The following is a 25,699-nucleotide window of genomic DNA, read 5'->3' on the forward strand; positions in this document are numbered from 1 at the left end:
TCATCCTGAATCTAAGACTATTTTCAGGGACGTGAGGGTAAAAATAAAACCCTTAAAATTACCATTGACTTTGTTTTCCTAAAACTGTGCCAACTCTTCACGGGTAAGTTATTTCTCACTCACCTCTGGTTTCGAAGCTCTTGAAGTATGTGACCACAGATGTAGCAACGTATCTTGCTATTACGTGGATTTCATTTGTACCCAGCTCCTGATTGGCAAAAGCCATTACTTCTGCCTCTTTAAGAGACTCTGTTTTCTCTCTGCTTGGGGACTTTTTATTTTTCCACTTCTTCAGTAAAGGGAAATCTTCCCCGCTGGCTTCGGAGCTTTTATTTTTTTCTTTGGTTTTATAGTTGACTCTTTTTCCCCACATTTTCAGCAAGTTTTTCTCCTCATCCTTTTGTTCTCCAGCCATTACGGAAAAAGGCCTCTCTTTTGATACAAAAAATGGCTTAATTGTTTCCACATTTTCATTAGTATTTGGCAGTTGCCCTGGAAGGCCGTAACTCAAAAGCATGGTATTAACGGTATTTTCTGCAGCTAAACATATTTTGAGTGGAGAAACAGTTGTCTGTATTTGGCTTACCTGAACAGCTGGTTTGGGGGGCTCACGGTGAACCACTCTTTGCTCTTCACCTTTTCCCATTTCGAAGAAGGACATGTCTTGTGTCAGCACTGCTTCAGCATAGTCGCTGGATTTCTTAGGTGGTTTGTGCAAGATGCTGTCTTCAGGCAGAGAACTATTTCCTTTCGTGGCTTGATCAAAATGGCTGAGGTCTCGGACTTCATTCCCGGAATATGACGGGTTAAGTGCTGATTCAAGTCTTCCCATTGCCTCTGAGGTGTTAGTGGTATTACCTACAGAGCACCTCAGGGGCACCTGAGGTAAATTTGAGGAAGCCCTACCCTTTTGTTTGACAACTTCCTCTGAACAAAACAGCAAGTTAGGAACTCTGATTTGTAGATCATCTCCACAGCTAGCTCCCTTTAACTTGGAAGCGGTCATTTCCATTTTGGATGCTAATTCAGCACAACTAACAGAGTAGGTGTTTTCAGTTTCTTCGATAAGATTTTCCTTTGCATGATTTTTAATCAATGACTCACAGAAATGGGTACACTGGTCCATCAATGTGCCGACAATCTGAATTGCTACTCTGCTTTGTTCAAATATGCTAACCGAAGATGGTTCCACTTGGTGTATTTCTCTGTCTAGCTTGTTCTTAATTATATGAAGCATGTCATTGACGGTATTGGCAGTATAGGTAAGCAATTCTGAATGGAATGAATAAAGCTGTCGAAGGGTATTCTGGATATTTTCCTGAGAAATCATCCTACTTGATTTAGATTCATCAGGAAACTTATTCAGTGGCTGTAATTTTGGCAATTTCGTTTTCATTAATGGTTTCTGCTGGGAAGGAAAAAAGCTTTTCACAGGTATTTTCACAATTTCAGAAAAAGCACAAGAAGAGACATGTTTAAATTGTAGGTCTGCGAAAGACTCCAAAATATGTAGAATTTCTTCAATGATATCTTGAGCAATTCGATTGCCAGGGCCTACCACGATTTTGTCTTTCAACTTCGTGTTACAGATTGGTACATTGTTAAGGTTGTTTCTTCTTAAGGAACCATGTTTACTTGCAGCAGTGGTTTCTTGCTTGCTTGCTAGAGTTTCTTTACTATCAGTTACACGCAGCTGTGTCAAGAAGCACAGCTCTAATTTTTCAAATAGCCTTTCAACAATTTCCCTGCTAAATATATTAATTTGGACTTGGGCATCTTCAGCTTTAGAAGAAGATCTTTTGAAATCATGGTATCTGATTTCACAAGTCTCAAGTGGTGATGGATTTAAAAGTGAGCCTGACTCTCCCAATTCTTTTGCTTTTATTAAAATTTCATTCAAAACAGTCTTGGCTATCATCAATAGCTTGTATTTCTCATTTTCCATGCCATTTGATTCTGTCTGCCATTTTCCAAACATTTGTTTAAAAACATTTTCTTTAGGAAAAATTTTTTCTAGTTGTGAGGAAACATTCTCCAACGAAAACTGTGCTTCCGAACTAGCGAGAGAGATGGAGCTTAAATTTTTTTGTGCAAGTTTGGGATCATCCGAATGTGAGCATTTGATCGGATGAGCCAAATTGCTGTTCTTGGTAGCGTATAATCCTTGCAAAACTCCATTAACGATTTCACTTGCTGTCGTGATTTGATCAGAAGGTAAAGCTTTTACACTCACAGTTGCTGTAGCCTGCCTCACTGTTTGAAATTCATCCATAATTGTTTCCAGAACATTACTTACTATATTCTTGGCATACATTTTTAGTTCTGCAGTGGGCAGTTTGGTTCTTGCCGAGTTTTTAGAATCTCCTGTAGCCAGTATCTGTGAGAGACCAATGGCAGTCTTGGATCGGGCACCTCTTGGAATCTTCTCTCCAGGACTTGACTTGGTCTTGTTCTTGGCCTTAGCACCACTAGGTCCTACCTGTGGTTTGGCTCCAAATTTAGGCAAAGAGGTAACTTTTGATCTTGCTTTTAAATTTGCTTTAAAACCTGGCTTAGGGCTGCCCTTAGGACTGCCTTTAGAACTACATGGCCTCAGAGACCGCATTTCATCAGATTGACTTTTAGGAGATGAGCCCTCTTCTAGATTTAGCAAAGCAAAATTTACTATCTTATTGAGAACCATTTGGACCAATTCTTCACCCACACGCAGTGGACAATGTTGGAACCAGACAGTTTCCAATGGAGTGACACTTGTAATGCCGCTGTAAGGATAAACTCGAGGAAGCTCAAACTCAGGTAGAATACTCCTTTTCTCATCTTTCAATCTCCTAAAGTGTGATGGAGTCACTGGTGATTTGTCCTTGCCGGGGGCTTCCAATTTTCCTTTGGTTTCATTATTTTCATACAAGGATGTCATAACTATGGAGAACATTTTTCCAAAAACGCTTTCAACTATATCATTTGCAACATTGTTTATATGTGATTGCAAGGTCTTTTTCCGTATGGAGGCTGATGTTTTACATTTCGAATCAGCTGTAAAGTAGGGCGGTTCATTAAATGGAGGCAAGTGGTCTACATCTTCTATTATTCTTTGATGCACCTTTTTTAAGACCTCCTTTACTACACTTAACAAAGCAGTCGTTTTTTCCTGCCTAGGTCCTTTATTTCTCATAAATACTTCATCCAAAATTCTCCTCTCGTTTTTTTTTGATACCATTTGGTTTTGATTTACACATTCTGAAAAGAGAGACACGTCAGTGTGGTCTTCCATCTTGCTTTGACCCGGCAATATTTCAGTATTTTCTTCCTCTTGTACATCTATTTGTGTAAAGAGGCTAGGGTTCTGTTTTGAGTAAAAACTGCTTTTCTGTAAAGATCTTTTATCACATAAATTCTTTAAGATATTGTTGACAGTTTCACTTGCAACGATGTTTTCTTGGAATGATGTTTTGTTTGGATACAGATACATCTTTTGCATTTCTAGGTCTACGTCATTTTTAATAATCATCAAAATGGTACTGGCAATTATGTCAGCATATTCCTTAAGACTAGCCTGTGATATATGAATTGCAGGCCTATGTTTTTGCCTGTAACTAGCCAATGTGTGGTCTGTGACTTGACTGAGAATGGTTTTAGCTGTCGATGTTTTCAGAATATTCACATCCAATGGCATTTGGTTTGATTCAAGAAATAGGCTGTCCTCTTCTTCATAGCGTGCAAATTTTGGGCTAACAAATGATTCCTCTCTAGTCTGAGAGTCAAAAGTTAATAGCAAATCTATTCTTTCTGTGACAAAAGATTTTAAGCTATTCAAAATAGCTTTAGTAATGAAGTGAGCATTTTCCTCACATGGGTCAGGAACAGTTTTCTTGGTGTCTTGTTTCTTAAGTATATTAGTCTGATTGTCATTCGAATAAGCTGGTATTTGTTGTCTGCTCTTTCCTTTTCTTGCCAATAGAAAGATCTCCCTATTCCTTTCATTAGTTGAGCCCACAACAGAAGGTTGTTGACGCTCTGCTTCTGGAAATGCATTAGAAAAAGTCACAGGCGGCCTCGCAGAGATAGAATTCTTTGCATTTATGCCAAGCACAACAATGGATCTGAGACTACGAAGAACAATATTTACCGTATCATTGGACATCATCATAACACATGACTCAGGAACCAAAAATTTTAGAATAGTTCTATTTGGACACTCAGTGCCCACTTGAGATTTTGGTCCTGAATCTCTCCCATCTATACCAGACTGAAGAGTGGATGCCACAAGTGGGAGGTTATTCTCATCCAATGTTTTTTCACAAATGTCACTTAAGATACCTTCAATGGTATCTAGTATTTGAAACTGCAGTTGTTTTTGATAATCAGTTTTATTGAACAGCTTTTCAACAATGCTTTCTGGCTGATTTATATCAGTCTCTCTGCCAGATATGTGTTTTTCATATTTGCCTTTAGTAGACATGATATCTAACATTGTGTTAACAATCTGACTTGGAATACTTTTGAAAGCCTCAACATTATGCGTTAAGAATGGACTTTTTATTTGTTCATCCAACTTATGTTTGATTCCTTGTAAAACTTGTCTAGCCACTTCTGTTGCATATGTATTTAATCTGGAGACAGTCATTTGACATTTTGAGGTGGTCTTTCCTGACTTACTATTACCCACTGAGCAACAGACAACTCGATCACCAGAATATGAATCTTTGCTAGATAACCACAGTTGGCTTAATGAACTCTCATTCTGCTGTACAAATAAAGCCACTGGAACGGTGACATTGATAGCAGGACAAAACAGAGATTTTACTTTTGAAGTAATGAAGATTTCTAAATTTGTTAATACTGACTGTACAATATCTTCAACTACATTTACTTTGGTCAGTTTATCAATAGTGAATCTAGACTGAAATGTACATGACTTTCTGTCCAATATGGTTGAAAACATGGAGTCCTTTCCTCCACTAGCACGTTCCGGGAAAGAGCTAGACCTGTTTTCATTTCTCTCTGTTACAGCAACTGCATAAAGCTTTTGAATTACGGTTCTAATAACCCCATCTGTAACAGCGATGACGTCAGCTTCAGATACTAAAGGACCCATTGTTTTACCCCGGAATGGAACAGAGGCTTGAGCAACTGTCTCATCACCAGCATGAGGGGTGTCACATAAATGAGGCCGAGGGAGAGGAGGCACGTTAAAATGATCGAGTAAATCATTCTCAAAAATTTCATTCAAAATCTTTCTTACAATGGGCACAACTGGTGATTTTTGTGGCTCTTTAAGTTCTACTTCAATTTTTTTTAAGGTCATCTCTAGTTCCCATTGCTTAAGTGAATCTGATTTAGTTTCTTCTTCTGTTGGTCTTTCCTCTCCAGTGTGTCCTTTCTCTGTATGTGCACGATCTTCTAGACTGGAGTCTGGTTCAGCTCCTCCAGGAAGAAAATTTCCATAGATTGGCCTGTATCTGTACTTTTCAATAGCTCTCTCTTCAAGTTCAGTTTCACTAAATATATCTGGAGGCATGGTATCTAAAATTAAATTGACTAGATTCTTAAGCATCTGTTTCTTTTGTACTAGATTCACACACAGCCCCGTACCTGGCAGGCTCACATTTAATTCCGTATGAATAATCTTCAGAATAGCACTTGATAGTTTCCTGGCATGCATGTGCAATACAGATTGCACTTGTTCTACAGATGTGCCAGTACAGATGTTGGTACTTTTGCTTTCCCAGACCATCGTATTGCTATTTTTATTTCCATTGGTTACAATGTCCAGAGTTTCTAAATTCCTCATGGCAAACCCTTCTAGTTTAGCAAAAACAGTTTTAAGGATATCAGAAGCCAGCGCTTTCAGTTTATTTGAATGATTTTCTTTTGTGCTTCCTATTTTGGGGGCAGCAGTTCTTGCCTTGCTGTTCGTCACCTCTTCGTTTGTTTCCTTGATCACACTGGACACCATGCTGGAGATTACATCAGTGCATTTAGTCATTTCCTCCATAAGGGAAGCAAATGACAGGCTGTCGGTGTCAAAATACTCTAAGATAGCTTTAAATTCGGAATTAGAGAAAATGCTCTCTCTCTCGACACTACATAATTTTGTAATGATATCTTCTAGAACTGTATTAGAAATAAGCTGAATATTAGACTGCAACACAGTGGTCATTCTTAGTTTCTTACTGGTCCATTCTCTGTTTTGATCATTATCAGATAAAGGAGCAGATGAATGGTCTTCCACAAGCTTACAAAGCATATTGTACAAAGTATCCTCAATTCTATTTAACACTTGAAATCTGGCATTTTTTTTGAAGTCCTTTTCATTAAAGACACTACCTCGAGTATGTGGAACAGTCAAACATTTGCGAATTTCAGAGGGAGTTGCCTCTTGCATGGGAAAGCAATGATAAGGTGAAATTTTTTCTTTATTAATGTTGGCGGTTCCGTATGGAATTTTAACCCCTAACTTATCTGAAGGGAGTGGAACACTACCTTCACCTGTAGCTACGCTTAGCATCTCACAAATACAAGTTACTAAGGAGCTTGTCATAATGTCGTTATTGAGATTTGTGACAACAGAGTCTAATTCCTTTTCAGTGTTGGCAAAATATCCTGTATCTATCCAGCTCTTGGGAGGACTACTCTCCCTAAGATTTAGATATTTCTTATTACGTTCCAGTTCATCGTGGATAGCGTCCAAAACAATGTTTACCACCTTAGTTGTGTAAGTACCAAGACAGAACTGAAATGACAATTTCATGGCCAGTGGATGGCAACTTGCCAGCTTCGAACTGGCAGCATGGTTTTCTGGTTTGAGGTACTTTTGCAATTTTGGAAAAATAAATGACTTCAGCCTTTTAAAAATTGCATGAGTGATCTTATCATTAACGTCAACTACACTTTCAGATGCTGAGTGCCTTTCCCCAGATTCTAACCAGGGAGGCTTTGTCAGGCCGACGCTGAGTGAAGATAAAAATTTCATTTTCTTTTTACTCTGAAACCACATTTTTAATGGGTCTTCATTTGATATGTCAGCATCATTCAGAGAAGTTTCATGTACCGATGAAGAACACATGGCATCTCTAGTGGCATCAATATCATGATTTAAAGTCACATGAAGTATTTTTAACACAGCATCTGCTATTTCTTGAGCCACTGCACGGATTTCTGATACAGGGAACATTTGGTCCACCCACTCTTGTTGTGACAGACCTCGAGGTTTTCCTGAGGTACGAAGTGAAGCGTCTTTATCATTTTTATGGTCAGAGTGTCCTGGGGACACAGAAGATATGTCTTTGAGTATTTCTGCTAAAATACTTGTAATTATGTTTTCTGAAGCTTTTTGTATTTGATGTGTTTCATCTTGGGTAAAAATCAAAACATCTTCCTTCGAACACGGTCTTTCCTTAAAAAAGTCCTCATTATTAAAAGTTGGATGGTCAGTCTTTGACCCCCAATCACGAAATGCTACTTTACTTCGAGAAGCAGGCTTTATAGGTGATTTGGTATTTCTTTTGTATTCAAAATCAGCATTCTCCCTTTTTAACCAGTGACTAGGAACTTGTAATTTTTCTTCTTCATCTTCGATAGATGAAATGAGCACATTTTCCACAATTTTGTCTATTTCTTCATTTTCGTCTTCAGAATAAAGGACCATGCCAGGAACATTAATAGGTGGAAATAGTCCTCTAGACCTAGGACCATTAGCTGCTCTAGTGCTGGCGAGCCTCTTCTTTTCTCCAGTACGAGAAGGACTTCTCAGTCTGGGGCATCTACCCTTTCGGACATTTGCTTTCATTGCCCCCTGATGCAGCTGAGTTAAGATATCATCAAGTAGCTGAAGGATGATTACAGTTTCTTCAGTGGCAATAAGCTTTTCGTTATTAAGTTCAATTTGTATATAACCTAGTATAGTGCTGATTGCATCTTCAATATAACCAACCAGAGAGGATTGGGAAAAAATGTTTGACACTAAATGTTCTATTTCTTCTTTGCCAATTAGATTGGCTCCATCTGGTTCAGTACTCGATTTCCTTTTGCTGGCTTTTTGAAGGAATGTGTATGTTGGATCTTTCTTATGTTGCTGATAACCAAGTTCAGCTGGGATTTCAAGCCCTGGGCATTCGTGTTGTTTAGAAGACGCAAGAGCCATCAGCTTTTCTAAAATCACATGCACAATATCCTCTGCAATGTCACTCGTGTTCTGCCAAGTATAAGGGAGTGGCACTTTTAAAGGTTTCTCTACTGGTGAAATAAACTGTTCTTCGATGGTTGCCAAATCTGGCTTAAAACAGGCTGACAAATCTTGTGAAAATGCCTCAATGCACTTTTTGTCAACTGCAGACTGTAGCTTCTCAAGCATATTTTCCACAATTTCAGCAGCTGCTGAGGAAATACTGGCACCGGACAGTAAGCCTCCTCTGTCAGCCTCGATCTGGTCAACTAAAATATCAGTGGTAACAGAAGAAAGGCAAGGGATGGCCTCAGTTAAATCACACACCATTTCTTGGAAAATGCTTTCTAAAATCAACTCGGTTTCCTCTTTTAGGTGACATTTAAAGTTGTCAAAAACATTCTTTACCTCTTCCACCTCATTTACAGCTTTTGCTTGTCTATCTGAAGACAATGGGTATTCTAAGCCATCCGTTTCAGTGGCAGCATCCTTAGATTTTTTCAGGCCTGTTCCAGTTAATGTGAAAAGGTGAGTATCTGATTTACAAGTTGTAGGCTCGGGGTGTTTACAGATGGTGCTGCATTTAAATTCAGAGCTTTCAGAGTGTCCTTTCCTGTGATATGCTGTTCCCACAACTGTTCTTTCCGTATGGGCAGAGGGAGGTCTTAAAGGTACGGCCAGTCGTGCTATTGACCTCTTGATGGCGTTTGCACAGGGCTCTGCCTGAAATGTCTTTGCAGTTGTAGAGGTGTAGTGTTCACATGTAGGTGTTTCAGTACATGTGCTGCAGAAAGTACAACTGTCTGAAGACAGAAGTGACTCATCAGACACCGGACGTGTGCTATTTCGTAATCTTTCTTCATATTTTGTGATGGCTGGGTATAATATGCTGGTTACTGATGCCACAACCCACATCATTACATTTTGGGTGATACTGTTCAGTTCTTCAGAAGTTACCTGGAAATGAGGTGAGCAGGGGCACAAGGAAAACCAGGTATGAATTTACTCTCCTTGGGGGAACACAGGCTAACCTTTAATTCCTTATATCAAACAATGCATAGCTATGATACCATCATGATGTATAGAGAGAATACAGGAAAAGATTTCTTTAGAACATCGATTCATGTCAAGTTGGTTTATCCTGTATGGCTGTGATCCATTTTTTAAATAAGATTCCCTTTGATTCAAAAATCCCTCCAAAGTTTTATTTTTAGCATTTATTGCTGGGGATATATGACTTTCTGGTAAAAATATCTAAGTTGGTGTCTAGGTTTATAGCAAACACATTAGTTTAGGCAGAAAAAAAGAACCAAGCTAGAACTGGGACTCAAAGCCAGGCTGAGCTGGAGAGGGAAGTTGGAGTCTCCCTCAGTTTAAGCTGAAGTAGAAACCCAGGGATCAGTCTTGAGTGACCATTTTCTCAGTGGTTAATGGTGTTCACTGTCACAGCTTAGACTGGACCAGGGGTAGATGCCAAGTGCACCTGCAAAACCATCTGGTTACGTATCTCTACTTATTGCAGATATATTTTGGGAATATGGAAACCCTCTTACCTATAAAAAAGCAGTCTCTGTTTTAAATTGTTGTTACTTTGAAGACAGCTAGGTCAAGAGTGCATGCTATCCACAGGAATTCTACTTCTTAAGGCTGTAGATGTAAGTCAGTGGCAGAAAAGGCTGCACACCTGGCATTTGGGCACCACGAGACATGACAGGATGCCTATAATGTGGATCTCAACCCCTCAATTATATCCAAAGCTAGTCCCCAGATTGTTCAGGTTTAGGGCCAACATTCAAAGTAGAGTTAACACCTTGCTGTATGTAGCGTACTCTCTCCTGGCCCATTAGAGAAGTTTTGAGGGTTCACCAGGAACAGCCATTTCATTTCACTCTAATTCCTAAATCTTTTAATGCATTTTCACCTACTTTACAGACCAGAAAATGGCGACTGAGTTTGAAAAACATACTTTAGAATGACGGCACTTCACTGTAAAACACTTGTGTTACATAAACGTGTCCTAAATCAAACACTTCTAAGAGTAAAATCAAAATATTAATAGACAAGGCACTCACCTTCTTGTTTTAAATTTATTCCAATATATTTGAACTAAGAATTTCAATATATATTATTTTCACATTAGCAGAGATAATGGACAGCAGACCTACATTACTACTTTTAGGCTAGCTGAGAAGAAACACTCTCAACCTTGATATATGGAACAGAGACATTCCTAAAGTTTTTAATGAAGTGAAACGTGATAAATACAATCCAATTTTTCAGCTTATTTTCACTATACGAGCAATAACCATTTGGTACCAGCATCTATCAAAGTCTTTGTGTTTGTTGCATGTTTTCTGAATCGAGCAGGTGTATGAGTGGAAAGTGTGTCAGAGTGTTTGCTGCTCCATGACCCTCTCTCTCATTCCTGACTGCTCTGTCTAGCCCAAGTTGCAGCTCATTAAATTTACCCTCTTACCTTTGCTTGGTCCAAGTCCCTTCGTGTGATGGAGTAGCCTACCTGTTTCTTCTTACTCGCAGGCGACTGAGACACAGATCCGGGCATCCTACCTCACCTGTAACTGAGTTCATCAGCCTGAGGGGTAGCATGTTCAGCCCTGAGTCAGGTCTGCAGCTGTCTGCAAAATCATTTCCCTTAATGGCTTCCCATTATGGAGCAGGTCAGTGGTATCTGATACTGTTTCTGTGATGGCTAGACCTCCTAAGGCTCCCCAATCTGCCCTCATGAGCCCCCTGCCCAAGCGACCAACATTCTCTCTCTTAACAATAACTTTGGAAAACTCTCCAAAAACCCAAGATTAACTGAGCGTGAAAGCCAAGGAAGAGAAAAAGGCAAAGAGGGAAACTGACTAATGTCAATAGACGATTGTTGGTTTTGTGATTCACAGATTTTCATCTTACAATACAAAATATCATCAATATGTTGCTTTCATCAGTGAATTTCATCATACATACTTTTTCTTGACAGCAATGGTGACCACAACTTGGTTCTCTGAAAAGGCAAGAGAGGTTGATTACTGTCACTTAGGTAAAAATTAGTTAGTGATTTATATAACTTTCCTAATCACTGAATTACTACTACTCATTGAATCAGATTACCCTCTCTGTGTCTGGGAGTTTTTCCTTCCCAGAAATTCACAAAGAATAGCTTCCTTTATTTCTTGTCTAATCCCCCTATTTTTGTCTCCTACTTAGATATTGGCCCCTGGATACAGAGATATGCTCTATTACTCAAAGAGGTAGACTAAGTGCTACATAAACGGTAAATCTGATATTCCTACTTTTGACCCACTTTAGCCATGCCTGCTTTGTAGTTAGCTGGGGAAGAACAAAGGGTTGAAAAGAGGGGATGGGCTAGTCCCTTCTTGCCTGCTTTCTTTGATCAGAGCTTTCTGATAATTAACTTTCTACCCACCTTCTCAAAAACTCCTAGTCCCCCTCTGCCCCCACACCCAAGTAGGGAAAGATCTGTGGATAGTTATTTGATAACGATGGGTTAAAATCATGGGTTTCTGATCATGTTCTGTACCAAATGAAATGTAGCCCGATTTCTAGGCATCATGCTATTTTATTCTGTGTTCTAGTCAGAAGTATTATCATATACTGCATAAAACCAAAAGTATATTTGACTAAATTGTCACAAATAAAAAAACAATGCAGTATAAATTATAGGATAATTAAAGTTAATAAAACAAGGCCTAACTGCAGTTCTGGTTTATTTTCATATGTTTCTATTAGCATGGCCCTTTGTCTCTCTCCTTCCCAAACTTCTTTAAGGAAAAATGGCACTCCATCTTCATTTATTCTTGACCTGTACCTTATGTTATCGAATTTACTTTTTTCCTCGAAGAACTAAAATTCAATTTTGAGAAATATAGCCAGACTGAGAAATTACAACCTAACTCCTAGCTTAGTTCAGAGAGGTTACAAAAGATGGGAGTTTCACTAAATACAAATAGAACTGTAAGAATGGAGGATATTCCATGGGAGAATTTGCTCTCAAACAGCACTCCTATAAAATTATTAAAATATTAATTTAAAGTGACACATTATATTTTCTTAGATACTTACTTTGTTGGTGAATTATGAGCAGGAACAGCTTCTTTAGCTGCAGGTAGATTTTCACAGACAGAAAAAGAAAATCATTATTTGTTCGTATCCTTCACAAGCTACTTGTAAAATGGTAACATTTACAATTAACATACAGGTACAATTCAATACATTGATGTGTACTGCACCTTTGCTGTGCTAGAGATTTACAGGCTACATCCTCTGAACATAATCTAAGAAACAGTAATTATAAAACTATGACCAAAAATATTAATTTATTAGTAATTAAGAGACACATATGAATAACTCTTAGATCAAAGAGGGAATTAAAAAGAGAAAGCATGATCTACAAAAAGAACACCTTTGATCAAAACCTATGAGAAATAACAAAAGCTGTTCCCACAGGTTTTGATATAAAATGTTATTCTCATTGCTTCTGCCCTAAGTCCTAAACTAGTATATATAACTGCCTATTTGGCTGTCCCACTTAAATGTCCCACTTGGATACCTGCAGACACCTCAAACTAAACAAAGCTAAACTGATGATTGTTTTCCAACCTGTTCTTCCTTCTGTATTGCCTACCTGACTGAATGGCACCACTATCAACTATCCACTTAGTTGCCCAGTGTAGAAACCTGCGAGCTGTCTTCAACTCCTTCATCTCCCAAATTCAACTGGTAATCAAATCTCATTCATTTGACCTCCTCAGCTTGGGTCAAATCTGTGCCCAGCTCTCCATCCTCACTGTCACTGCCTTTGTTCAGGACTTATCATTTCTCACCCTGACTACTGTAATAGTCTCCTCAATTATAATAAGAGGCAGTGTGGTATGTGGTTAGGATTAGTTGAGTAAGACAGACCTGGGTTAATATCCTGGCTTTGCCACATACTATGTGACCTTGGGCGAAACAATTTGCCACTTTAAGCCTTAGTTTACTTATATGTAAAACGGTAGATAGAAATAGTACTGACCTCCTTAAACTATTTGAAGTGTTAAATGAGAATGGTAAGGGTTTAGCATGGTACCTGGTACATAGTAAGTGTTCAATAAATACTAGCTGTTACTATTCTTACTGTCTCTTTGACTCTAGTCACTTCACCTCTAATTCAGTTTTCCCTCTTCAAAAACCAAAAACAAACCCAGTGCCATCAAGTCGATTCCGACTCATAGCGACCCTATAGGACAGAGTAGAACTGCCCCATAGAGTTTCCAAGGAGCGCCTGGCGGATTCGAACTGCCGACCCTTTGGTTAACAGCCGTAGCACTTAACCACTACGCCACCAGGGTTTCCTTCTTTAGAAAAGGCAAATTCTGATCATAGCATGCCCCTCAGCAGAAATTCTTCAACAGTTGCCTGTGGATAACAGGAGAAAAGGTAAATTTCCTAGCATGGCCTATCAGAATCTTCATGATCCCACCCTTACCTACCAGTCAGGTTTCATCTGCAATTCTCTAATTTGAGCTTTTAGCTAAAGCAATTCAGAAAACAATTCGTATTTCCACAAACACACCATGCTCTAATGTCTGTATCTTATTAAATGTTTTCTCTTTTCCTGAAAGGTTCTCCTTTCATTTGTCTGCTTAGAAAATTCTTTCGCATACTTTGCATCTCAGCTCAATTGTAGCCTCATCTGTAAAAACTTCCCTGGCTTCCCTATGCTTCCACTGGACCTTGTACATACCTCCATTACTGTACTTATCATATTGGGTTGTGATTATTAGCATGACTGTTTCTCCACTAAACTGTGAAATCTCAGGGTAGGAACCTTGGGTTTTCTTCTTTGTATATTCAGTACTTAGCAAGTGCATAGCATGTAGCAAAAACTCAGTAAGTGTCAGCTGAATGAATGAATCAATGGACTGCATTGTTTACTTAAAAACTGTTGCTGACACTTACCTGGTTCGTAGGAGGAACTTAGTTTCTTGGCCCTTTTTTCATGTGCTTCAGCACGTGTCAACTATATATGCCACAAGACAAAAACATACAAAGAAACAAAAATCCTCAAAGAATTGTTAAACGAATTTGAGCATTGGCTATTTTTCACATTTCAAATACCAAAATTTATGGAATAGCTAAAAGGATTACGTGTAGTTTTTAACAAAGCTAACTCCAGAAGGAAAGTTTTTAGAGAGCTGGAAGGCAGGGAGGAGGTTCTCTGCATATGTGGGGATGTGAGTCTTTTGACTTCGCCAAGAACTCTACCTGCTAAGGTAACAGATAAATTCAACAGAGTAGACTTCATTTATTTTTTTTCCAGTTCTGAGAGTTGAGCACAAGCCACTAGAAGTACATTTCCTGACACTGATAGGAAGGGTGAAACAAGTTGGAAAATAGTATCTTATTCAACCATAATAAAAGTGCTCCTGCTACTTCTCAAAGTAAATTAGATGTCTGTGATCATTTGACATACTCATATTGTCTAACATATTTCAAAGGACGTGACCTTAAAGAACTTGCTTTAAAAACTAATGGACTACATTTGTGTATTGACTTTTTGCTGTTTTTGTTGTTGTAAAGTACATAGTATTAAGTTTGCCACTCATGTTACACTCGGGGCCTTTTTTTTCTGGCTCTATTTTAATTCCTGATGTGAGACTACTAAGCTCTCTCAAAGTAATTAGGAAGTTTCTTTTATGAGATGCTAGTGTGCCAAATGTGGATGTTGACACCCATAGTGCCCTGCAGAGTAGGTGCTTGGTAAATGTCGTTTATGCAGAGAAGCATGTTGTGGCTAACATGCGACATTTTCGCAGTTACATAAAATCGAGTCCGTCATTTAACAGGACATAGCAAATGATGCCACTTTCTACCTTGTTGTTGTTGTTGTTGTTAGCTGCTGCCGAGTCGATTCCGACACATGGCAACCCCATGTGTGCAGAACAGAGCTGCTCCATAGGGTTTCCAGGGCTGTGAGAAGCAGATCGCCAGACCTATCTTCCAAGGTGCCTCTGGGTGGCTTCAAAGTGCCAATCTTTCAGCTAATATTTCAAGTACCACCCAGGGACTCCATTTGGGAAGATGCTAGCAAATTTCCTGCTTGATGAAATCTCTTTCAAACCATATTAACTTTTTAGAACACTTGACACAATTAACACCGTGTTACTAGAGCCAAGGATGTAGATTTGACCCTTATAATGATGAGTTGGTGACCTGAAGAGAAAAATCTATGCTGTGATCAGAGGCTGCACCCCTGTATTTCTGCTGCTAACCAGATTACTGACCACTGGTCACAAAGGGGAGAGGTGGGACAGTCTGGCTGTCTCTGTACAACCCTCAGCACCAGTAGAAAAACGATTCACAGAAGCCCAATCTGATGCTTCCTCTGAGGGCTCAGGAAATGGACCTTGAAGTTCTTTGTAGCTCACCATTTAGGAAGCCTGTAACCTAAGGGCTATTAGGTGGGAACACTCAAGTTGTAAGTGATTCAAGTAAATCACTTTTAAGAACCCAGGCAAATATAACTTTCAAATTTTGGATGCGTCTAACAATGTTTTTTCAATCTCAGGCCCACTACTTTGCTTTTGCTAGCTTATGAATTGTTACTGATCCCCCTGCGCTTATGGGACGGCAACACGGGCACAACCAAGAGCCACGAGCATCAGCAGACTGAGGTGGCACAGGGCTCTACCAGGGGTTCACAATTCAATTTTTAGAAAACCTTACTATGGGGTGATTAACTTCAGGGAATACGGCTGTGCTATCTAAACGGTCATTTCATGGGTGACACTGTTTTACAGCAATCATGATCATAACTACATACTCATATTTGTTCTATTTGCACCTGGGGCATAAGAAATGTCACTTGCCTCCTGTTTAGGAATTTCATGTATAGAATGTCTGAGGACACTTTTTTTAGGAGAAACAGGTGAAGTTGGTGCTGTTTTTGTATTTGTAGTTCCTGGAGGAAAGAAGAGGTACATTTCAATAGGAAGAAATAATATAGTTAAGACCAAGGTGAATGTCTAATGTATGGGATTGCTCCAAAGTTCTTGCTAGGCTGCTAGAAATATCACAAAAAAACACAAACCAAACCAAACCCACTGCCACTGAGTCAATTCTGACTCATAGTGACCCTGTAGGACAGAGTAGAGCTGCCCCATAGGGTTTCCAAGCAGCGCCTGGTGAATTCGAACTGCCGACTTTCTAGTCAGCAGCCCAGCTCTCAACCACTGCACCACCAGGGCTCCTAGAATTACCAGTCAAGGATTTATTTATTCAAGTTAAGGCAGTACCTCCAAGTGTAAGAAGGTTGTTTTTCAAGTCCCTTGCCTACAAATTTCCAATGGCTCACCACTGCCCCGAGGGACAGGCCTGAGCTTCCTAACCTCTAGCCCTAACTTACATCACCAGCTTAATTTCCTGCCATTCCCCCTGCCCCTCCAGAATGAGCTGTTTTGCACTTTATTCAGTAGGCCGCGGGAAACGGCTGAGGACTTTTGAGTAAAGGAATTATATGCCCAAAGCTGTATTTCAGGAAGATTCCTTTCATAGCAGAATGCAGGAAAGATTAAAAGGAGAATGAAGAGACTGGAGGTAAATTATTGCAATAGTTAAGAGCAGGGGTGGGGCACATGGAAAAGAGGGTAAGGCTATGGGAGAGTTTAAGGAGACAGATTAGACAGAATGTGGCAACTTCTGGATGTAAAATATGAGGAATAGGAAAGAGTCAAAGATGACTCAGGTTTTGTGCCTGGATAAAAATAGGAGGGGCAGAGCACAGGTCTGGGGGTCACAGAAAGATGATGAATTTGGTTTAGTGTATATTTGAATTCGAGGTGCTCAATCGCCCCCTGCCCAGGTGAAGATGCTTAGTGTTTGTTATGGATTGAACTGTGTTCCCTCCCCCAAAATATGTGTTGGGATCCTGACCCCTATACCTGTGGATGTGATCCTATTTGGGAACAGGGGTTTCTTTGTTACACCAACAGGGCCAAATCAGTGTGGGATGTGTCCTAAACCTAATCATTTCCATATGATACAAAGAGCATGACAGACATAGGAATGAAAAAGCACAAACAGGCGAAGATAGATGCCATGTGAAGTGAAGATTGCCAAGGAACTGAGGAACGTCAGGGCTAAAGAATCTCTGACAAGGGTCTTCCCATAGAGTCAACAGAGAAAGAGCCTTTTCCTATAGCCCATGCCCTGAATTGAGACTTCTAGTTTCCTAACTGGAGCCCTGATGGCTCAGTGGTTAAGCATTCGGCTGCTAACCATAAGGTCAGCAATACGAATCCACCAGGAGCTCCTTGGAAACCCTATGGGGCAGTTCTACTCTGTCCTATAGGGTTGCTATGAGTCGGAACTGACTTGATGGAAATGGGTTTGGTTTTTTGATTTTAGTTTCCTAACTGTGAGAAACTAAATCCCTGTCCTTTAAAGCCACCCACTTATGGTATTTCTGTTACAGCAGCACTAGGCAACTAAGACAGTGTTGCTGATGCGTGCATGTAGAATCTTATGCAGGGACATGGCTAACATCTAGTCCAGCACTGTGGAGATGGGATTTCTGGAGAAAAACGATTGCAATTAGAGGACAAGGACCTTCCTGGGGGAGAATTCTCTGCACTGGGACCTCCTAAATCACAGTATGTCAGGAAATTACTCTGCCTATCAGTATAGGCAGTCATGGCATGGACTCTAATACTGTCACACGCTGCATATCCCAAAGGGCCCATGCACTCAGCAGTCACTGAAAGCTTTGGGCTAATAACATTTATATTCATGAATAGTTTTTATATCTTCCTGTACCAGAATAAACACAGATTTTATAATTGGGGGAAAAAACATAACTTGAAAAAGTATATGATAAAATTGTAATTATTTACTTAACTGAAAAATAATAGGACAATTATGAATACTGTTCAATTTCTTACCTCCACTAACTAAAATACACGATGGTTTACTCAGTTCTCTGCTTCTACGGATAGTCTACCATTTCAAGAGAAAAACATTCATTAGTAATTAAGTTTCCAAAAGAGATTTTTGCCTTCTCTATGGCAAAAAAAAATTTTTTTTTTATGGCAATAGAATTAATACAGTATCCCCTGTCCCCACTCTCTACCTGTCTCCTAAGCTCTGGTTTCAACACTGGTCTCTTACCGGTTATCGTTCACAGGGCCCTAAACTTAACTAGTTCAAAATGAAGTTTGTTATGTTCCCACGGACTCCCATCCTTCCAAACTCGCTCCTCCTCCTGTGTTCCATATTTTGGTTAAAGGCATGGTCATCCACCCAGCCCTCCATTCTTAAAAGCTTAGAGTCAGCCCATTTATTTCAGATAAGGCCAATCCAATCCAACCTAATTTTTAGTGAGTATGCTGCTTAGAACTGAAATAAGATATGTAATTCCTGACCTCAGGGAACTTATAATCCAGTAAAAAAAAAAATCCAGTAGAACAGACAAATATGATACAGTATGAGTTCTGAGCTGGAGGTAAGCCAGAGTACTATGGGAGCACAGAGCAAAGACATCTCACTTCAGGAAAACCTATACATGAGAATTGTACCATCATCATCATCACCTTCTGCCTCTCTCTGAATCCATGCATCTATTGAGTCACCACAGCTCTGAAATACCTGCAATCTGTGGCCTCTTGTTAATCTTCATAGTTGAGGTCCTTATCATTCTTCTCTGGACTATCGTGGTAGCCTCGAAACTATTTTGCCTCTAGTCTCTTCTCTCTATGATCTATCTCGGATATCGAATACAAAGTATCTATTTTAAACCCCAAATCATTCTTATTGTACACTCCTGTTGAAAAACCTTCAATGGCTCCTTACTAGAGGATAAATTCTACTTTAGCAAGGTATGCAAGGCTCTGGCTTCAATTTTCCTTTTCAGTGTCACCTCCTGCACTGCTCAGGCTATGCCAGTTTACACCTCCATGCTTTCCCTTACACTTCTGCTTGTCTGGAATACTGCCTCACCATGTCCTGTGCCTATCCATCTTGAAAATTCCCACTCACATTTTAAGATCCAGTTCAATTAAGCCCTCCCTTAACAAAGCCTTTTTAAAGCCCTCTTGTTGTTATTTGCAATTGAGTAGATGCCAACTCCTGGATGCAGAGCAGAACTGTTCCATAGGGTTTTCCAGGCTGTGACTTTTCAGAAGCAGATCACCAGGACTATTTTCCAAGGCACCTCTGGATGGGTTCGAACAGGCAACCTTTCAGCTAGTAGTCAAGACCTTAACCTTTTGCCCCACCCAGGGACTCCATAGACCCCTCTAGTCAGGATGAAAGCAGCCCCTGGGTGGCACAAACGGTTAAGTGCTCAGCTACTAGCTGAAACGGTGGTGGTTCTAACCCCCATCCAAAGGTGCCTTGGAAGACAGGCCTGGTGGTCTGCTTCCCAAAGGTCACAGCCTTGAAAACCCCATGGAACAGTTCTACTCTGCACACATGGGATCGCCATGAGTCAGAATCGACTCCATGGCAACTAACAACAAGAAGTCAGTATGAGTCCCTACATCTCCTGTGCTCCCACTGCATTTTGTACAAAACTCTCCTCTCATTTTCTTATAAGGAGTTTTGTCTGTGCTTGTCTGCCCCCTAGAGGATGAGCCCTCAAAGCCAGGAATTATGTCTTCCTCATCTTAATATCCTGTCACCCACTTTCTTCCTTCTCCTTTCCTTCCGGCTTAGCACAGGGACTGGCCCACAGCAGGTTCTTGATAAATGTTACCTATTATTATATTATTATTATCATTATAAATCATTATTAAATATTTGTGTAAGTTGGTTTCAGCTAAACTGTGTATTTTAAGCCTGAAACACCTTCTTTGCCAGGTAGAGGGTTTAGACTGCCTGTGTAAAACCCCATTATCTCTGACCAGTCAGTACCATGAGTGAAGGGGATATTGCATAGCAAGAAAAGGCAACTGGATAAATTATCTGCAACATACAACTTCTATACCTTTGGTTCTGTTCTGTTACCGTGAACGCGTTGAGGAATTAATGCTGGTGATTTTTTGAGAACAGTCTTTGGACCATCTTGAGAATGGTGAACTGCCCCTAAAAGTATAATTTTAAGCAACTTTAGTGAAGTACAATTGAATTACAATAAACTGAACATATTTATAGTATAATACTTGACCAGTTTGGATATATGTAGAAACCCATAAAAACCATAGTCACAAGCAAGATAACAAACATTTCCAAAACCCCTCAAAAGTTTTCTTGGGCCCCCTTGAAAGCTCTCATCCCTCTCTCCACTCCTGTTCCCCAGGCAACCATTGATCTGCTTTCTATCACTATAAATTAATTTGCATTTTCTAGAGTTTAATGTAAGTGGAATGAACAGGACATACTCTTTTTGGAGGGGGGGCTGGCTTCTTTTACTCAGCATACTTTGAGATTCATCAACATTTTTGCCTGTATTGATAGTTAACTCTTTTTCTACCGCTAAGTAGCATTCCATGGTATGTATGTACCACAGTTTGTTTATCCATTTACCCATAAAAGGACATTTAGGCCGTTCCCAGTTTGGGGCTATAATGAATAATGCTGGCATGAACATTGGCATACAAGTCTTTGTGTGGAATACCAAGATAAACACCAAGGTCATAATCAGGTCCTATCATTCAAAAATAGGATGATGCAGTAAGACAGTATGCCTTGCAAGCCATGCAACTGTCTCAAGAATTTCCCTAAATTTTATGAATACTAAGTTCAGAAAATACCCCTTAAGTATACTGGAAATACTCTAGCCCATAATTTAGAGTTATCTGGGATTAGGAAGAAGGAGGATATTACTTAAGGAAAGTTAAAAAAAAATGTCCACTGCTTTAGCAGCTCAGAGATGGTGAGAAGATGAAAAAGTGGTGAGAGGGCAAGGCTGGAGAGCAAAGCAGTCAGACGAGGCTTCAGAATTTCCTTACTCTGGGCCTTGGATCCATTGGATAAGTGAAGTTGAGATGGAGAACAAAGAAGAGGGACTATTGCTGTGCTTTCCATTTAGGAAAAGATCTCCTCTTGGGCTACCCCCTACTCCTGCTTCCTCCTTCTCAGCTGAGGCATGGCCCATCGACTTGGCATTACAGTGTGGTCAGGCAGAGGGAGGCTCTCTCTGAGGTTTTGCTTTTTTAAGCTTCTCTTGGTTCCTATGTGGTGTAGACATGGTCCAGAAAGGCCTGAGAGTCCATCTCGGGAGCTTGCCAGAGGGAGTCGCTGTGATGCAGGTGAGAGAGCTCCACCCTGAGTGCGGTGGGGTGGAACGGGAAAGCCAGAAGGTCTACTAAGCCCAGGGAGACCAAGATCGAGTCACTGCACCAGTGGCAGACTTCAGCTGTGAATGCCAACAGGCTAAGCAGTATTTTAGTAGAGACAGAGACATCTCTCTGGAGACCAGAGGAGGTACACAGGATTTCATCCAAGTACCCCACCTTTATTCTGCCTCCATGAGGTCATGGAAGCCAGTGCATCCCAAACTTTGATATGCGTATGAATTACCTGGGGATCTTGCTAAAATACAGACTCTGATTCAGTAGGTCTGCGGTGGGCCTCAGATTCTGCATTTCTAACAAGCTCCTAGGCAATGCCCATACTGTTGACACTTCAAAGAGTAACAACATAAGCCACAGCTCTTGTCCAGGCATCTGGCTACCATTTTTGGAAAATAAGTAGAATGATGGGGAGGCTTCCTGTAAGCCTGGGCCATTTGAGGGACCCCAGAAAGACAAGATCTAGAGGAGTATGTTAGAACAACCAATGACTGAGCCAGAAAACAAAAAGAAGACACTTAGATCTGGCAAATAGTACTAGCCCTATGTGTATTAAAAAAGCCTACTCAAGAAGTAGGCTGAAGTGTTAATACAACTTGGGTGGGCCTTTTTAAGGAGGGCAGGGGAACAACAGTGGGAAACGAGAGAATACTGGAGGCATACTTCCCTACAGCAGAAAAATATGTGGCAGAATAAAATATTTCAGCTGCCAGTAAGGGATACAATTTAGTTCAGGAAGGAAGGGCAGAGTTTGGAGAAAGAGCATTGGCAGGGGTCTTGGTCCTCACTAGGCCCACTGGGACTCACTAGGACCACAGGCTTCAGAAACATCAGTAGCTGCTCCAGTCAGCAATCTGCAAATGAGATGCAGGGAAAAATTCCCCCCTAGAAGGCAGAACCGCCAAGCAAGAGGGGGCAGCACTGGCAGCAGCAGCTACTGAGGTATAGACTAGCAAAAAAAATGTCTCGGGTTTGTGGTGGTGCCTGTTATTGTTAGGTGCCACCAAGTTGATTCCGACTCATAGCAACCCTACGTACAACAGAACGAAATGCTGCCCAGTCCTGCGCTATCCCCATGATCAGTTGTGTATTGGACCATTGTGACCCACAGGGTTTTCACTGGCTGATTTTTCAAAAGTAGATCACTAGGCCGTTCTTTCTAGTCTGTCTTAGTCTGGAAGCTCTGCTGAAAAACCTGTTCAGCTTCACAGCAACATGCTACCCTCCACTGACAGATGGAGGGTAGCTGTGTGTGAGGTGCACTGGCTGGGAATTGAACCCAGGTCTCCTGCATGGAAGGCAAGAACTCTACCACTGAACCACCACTGTCCCCAAATGAGTAATTAGGGAATCTAATCCAGTCAGCCATAGAAACTAATTCATTGGTAAGGATTATTCAAAATCAATCATTTGATTAAAGAGGATAGAAGATTTTGTTGCATTATAAACAGAAGAGGTCATTCCCAAACTCAGTCTTTTCCCAAATTACTATTTTAGTAATTTAATCATAACATTTGACTTACGTTTTTCTCCATGATGTGTACTCTGGTCAATGGTATCAGCAGCGAAACTCGTTCTCTTTATCTTTGGAAAAGAAGCTTAAAGAAACAATGGAACATTTATTTTTTAATAGTGGAGATGACAAAATTATCCAAGATAGATTATCCTTTCACACCCAAGAGGAAGACAGCCATATGCTAATCTGTTTATGGGGTTATGGGGAGGAACTGGAGAGGACAGGTAGTGGTTCTCAATGGGAGACGATTTTGTCCCTTAGGGAAATATTTAGCAATGTCTGGAGACATTTTTGGTTGTCACAGGCGGGAGATGCTACAGGCATCTAGTGGGTAGAGGCCTGGGATGCTGCTAAACATCTTCTAATGCACAGGGCAGCTCCCACAACAAAGAGTTATCTGGATAATTAAAGGATAGAGGGAGAGTGATAGGGAGGAAGGACAATTACTTTTATATGTTGTTTAGTGAAAACTACACTTGAGGGGACAGAGTTGTCTTCTGGGTAAAAAGAAAAACTACCTTCTGCTCAATTCCAGTTGCTTTAGAGATGGTTCTGACTCCTAGCAACCTTTTTTTTGTTCTACCTCTCTGCATTTTTTTCTCTGCCTGCCTACATGCCCGCCTGCCTGCCTTCCTTCTTCTTATCCCTCCCTCCATTTCCCTTTTTCTTTCTCCCTCCCTCCGCTCCTCTATCCTTCCTTCCTTTCTTTTCTTATCTCCTTTTCCCATCCTTCCTCCCTCCGTCCCTCTCTTGTTCCATCTTCCTTCCTTCCGACCCTCCCTCTCTTCTCTCCCTCACTCCTATGTTCTTTCCTCCTCCCTTCCTTTCTTCTTTCCTCCCCCCTTTCCTGCCCTTTCTCCCTCCATTCTCTTTTTAAATTCTTTTTTCTACCAACTCATTCTTTCTGAACTTCCTTCCTTCCTCTACCTTCCTTCCTTCCTTCTTTTGTTCCATTTCTTCCTCTTTCTCTATGTCTCTTGCTTTTCTCCACCCTCTGCCTTTCTTTTCTTTCTCTGCCTGCCTGCATGGCTGCCTTCCTTCATTTCTTCCCTTCCTCTTTTACTGTCTTACATGCTCCTTGCTTTAAACTTTTTTATTTCAATCACTTTATTCTCTGTCCTTCTATCTTTTTCATCCTGTCTTTATTGCTGGCTTCTCTTTTAAAGTTTTTTTTTCTATATATATGCCTAGCTAACTATTACTCATCTACCTACGTTTTATTTTTTTTTAATAAGTGACAACTACTTCTAAAGCTCTTTTCCCTGGCTCCCAACTGTACATGATTATCTTACTGCCTCTCTCTTTTCAAACTACACTCTCTCTTACATTCACTCTCTCTCCATCTCTTTTGTTCTTCCTTTTCTCTTTATTCCCTTACTTTATGCCTGTTTTTTGCTTCTTTTCTTTCAATCTTTGTTTCTCTTTCTCCTCCCTCCCTCCTTTCACCTCACTTTTCCTTCCCCCGTCCCTCTCTCCCTTCTTTCCTTCCTTTCTTCTCTTCATTACTCCATTCCCTCCCTCCCACACTATATCATCCTTTCTTCCTTTTTCCTCTTTCCTTCCTCTCTCCACCTTCCTTCTCCTTCCCTCCCTCCATCTCCCATTTCCTTCCCCCATCCTTCCTCCATCTTACTTTTACTTCCTCTTTCTTCCTTTCTTCTCTCCTTCATTATTCCCTCCTTCACTCACTTCCTATATCCATCCTTTTTTCCTTCCTTCTTCCTCCCTCCCTTCTCTCCTTTTTCTCTTTTCACTGACTTCTTTTTAAAACATTTTTCTTTCTTTTCGTTTAAACTCTGTCTTCTTATCGTTTTTATTGTGTATTTATACTGCCTTCTTTTAGTCTCCTCTCTCTCTCCACACACACACACCTCCCCTTCTCTCTCCCTCCTTCATTTAACTCTTTTTCCAACTGATTCATTACTTCTGAATTCCTTCCTTCCTCCCTCCCTCTCTCCCTCTCCATTCTTTCTCCCTTCCTGTCTCTCCTTTTTTTTCTTTTTACTGATTCCTTTTTAAAACTTTTTCTTTCTTTTCCTTTTAAATCCTGTCTTCCTATCATTTTCGTTTTGTGTTTATACTGGCTTCTTTTTAAAGTCTGTTTTTTCTCTCTCTCCATCTCTACACACACACACACACACACACACACACACACACACGGCCCCCCTCTCTCACGTACATATACACGTATACTCTTTCCTTCATTTTACTCTTTTTCTTATTGATTCATTACTTTTGAGTTCTTTCCTTTTCCTTCCTCCCTTCCTTCCTTTCCTTTCTCTAGCTCTTTGTTATCTTTTTTTTTTAGGTTTCTTTGCCTGCATATCTACTTTCCTTCCCTCCCTCCCTCTTTTTATTCCTTCTTCCTTTCCTTCCCCCTACTCATTTGCTTCTTTCCTTCCCCTCCCTACCTGGCTCTTCCCTCTCTCCATTTTTTATTGGATCCTCTCTTTCAATGTTTTTATTTCCGTCTCTATTTTTCTCTTTTCCTTTCTATCTTTTTTACTCTTTCCAACTAGCTTCTCCTAAAGTCTCATCTATCTATCGATCTATAATTTTATTTTTTCACTCTTCTACTATGACATCAGTATCTCCCGCCTCCCCCATCTCCCTGATTATGCTTGATTACATTGCTTACTCCTTTTAAATTTCTTTCTCCTTCACAGTCTATTTTCCTATTTTTGTACCTACCTATCCTTTCCCTTTTTATTATTTCTTCCTCCT

The 25,699-nt window shown here is 40.3% G+C and overlaps 2 protein-coding genes and 1 non-coding gene across 3 annotated transcripts in view; all 3 read right to left on the reverse strand.

The window, feature by feature from the left end:
- LOC100666784 (fibrous sheath-interacting protein 2-like) overlaps positions 1-9,082 on the reverse strand; it is a 48,825-nt gene extending 39,743 nt beyond the window's left edge. Inside the window, exon 1 of the mRNA XM_064277583.1 lies at positions 124-9,082. Coding sequence (XP_064133653.1) covers positions 124-9,082 — 8,959 coding nt within the window. The remainder of the gene's footprint in view (positions 1-123) is intronic.
- LOC111748067 (fibrous sheath-interacting protein 2-like) overlaps positions 8,870-25,699 on the reverse strand; it is a 51,161-nt gene continuing 34,331 nt past the window's right edge. The window contains exons 9-15 of the mRNA XM_064277584.1: positions 22,983-23,057; positions 20,154-20,251; positions 16,042-16,133; positions 14,132-14,192; positions 12,254-12,290; positions 11,138-11,174; positions 8,870-9,121 (exon numbers count right to left, since the gene is read on the reverse strand). Coding sequence (XP_064133654.1) covers positions 14,189-14,192; positions 16,042-16,133; positions 20,154-20,251; positions 22,983-23,057 — 269 coding nt within the window. The 3' untranslated portion in view covers positions 8,870-9,121; positions 11,138-11,174; positions 12,254-12,290; positions 14,132-14,188. The remainder of the gene's footprint in view (positions 9,122-11,137; positions 11,175-12,253; positions 12,291-14,131; positions 14,193-16,041; positions 16,134-20,153; positions 20,252-22,982; positions 23,058-25,699) is intronic.
- Positions 22,718-22,788, reverse strand: TRNAG-UCC (transfer RNA glycine (anticodon UCC)). The gene has a single exon. It is a non-coding gene; the product is annotated as a tRNA-Gly (tRNA).

The sequence above is a fragment of the Loxodonta africana genome, chromosome X, assembly GCF_030014295.1.
Source record: "Loxodonta africana isolate mLoxAfr1 chromosome X, mLoxAfr1.hap2, whole genome shotgun sequence".
Taxonomy (NCBI): Eukaryota; Metazoa; Chordata; class Mammalia; order Proboscidea; family Elephantidae; genus Loxodonta; species Loxodonta africana.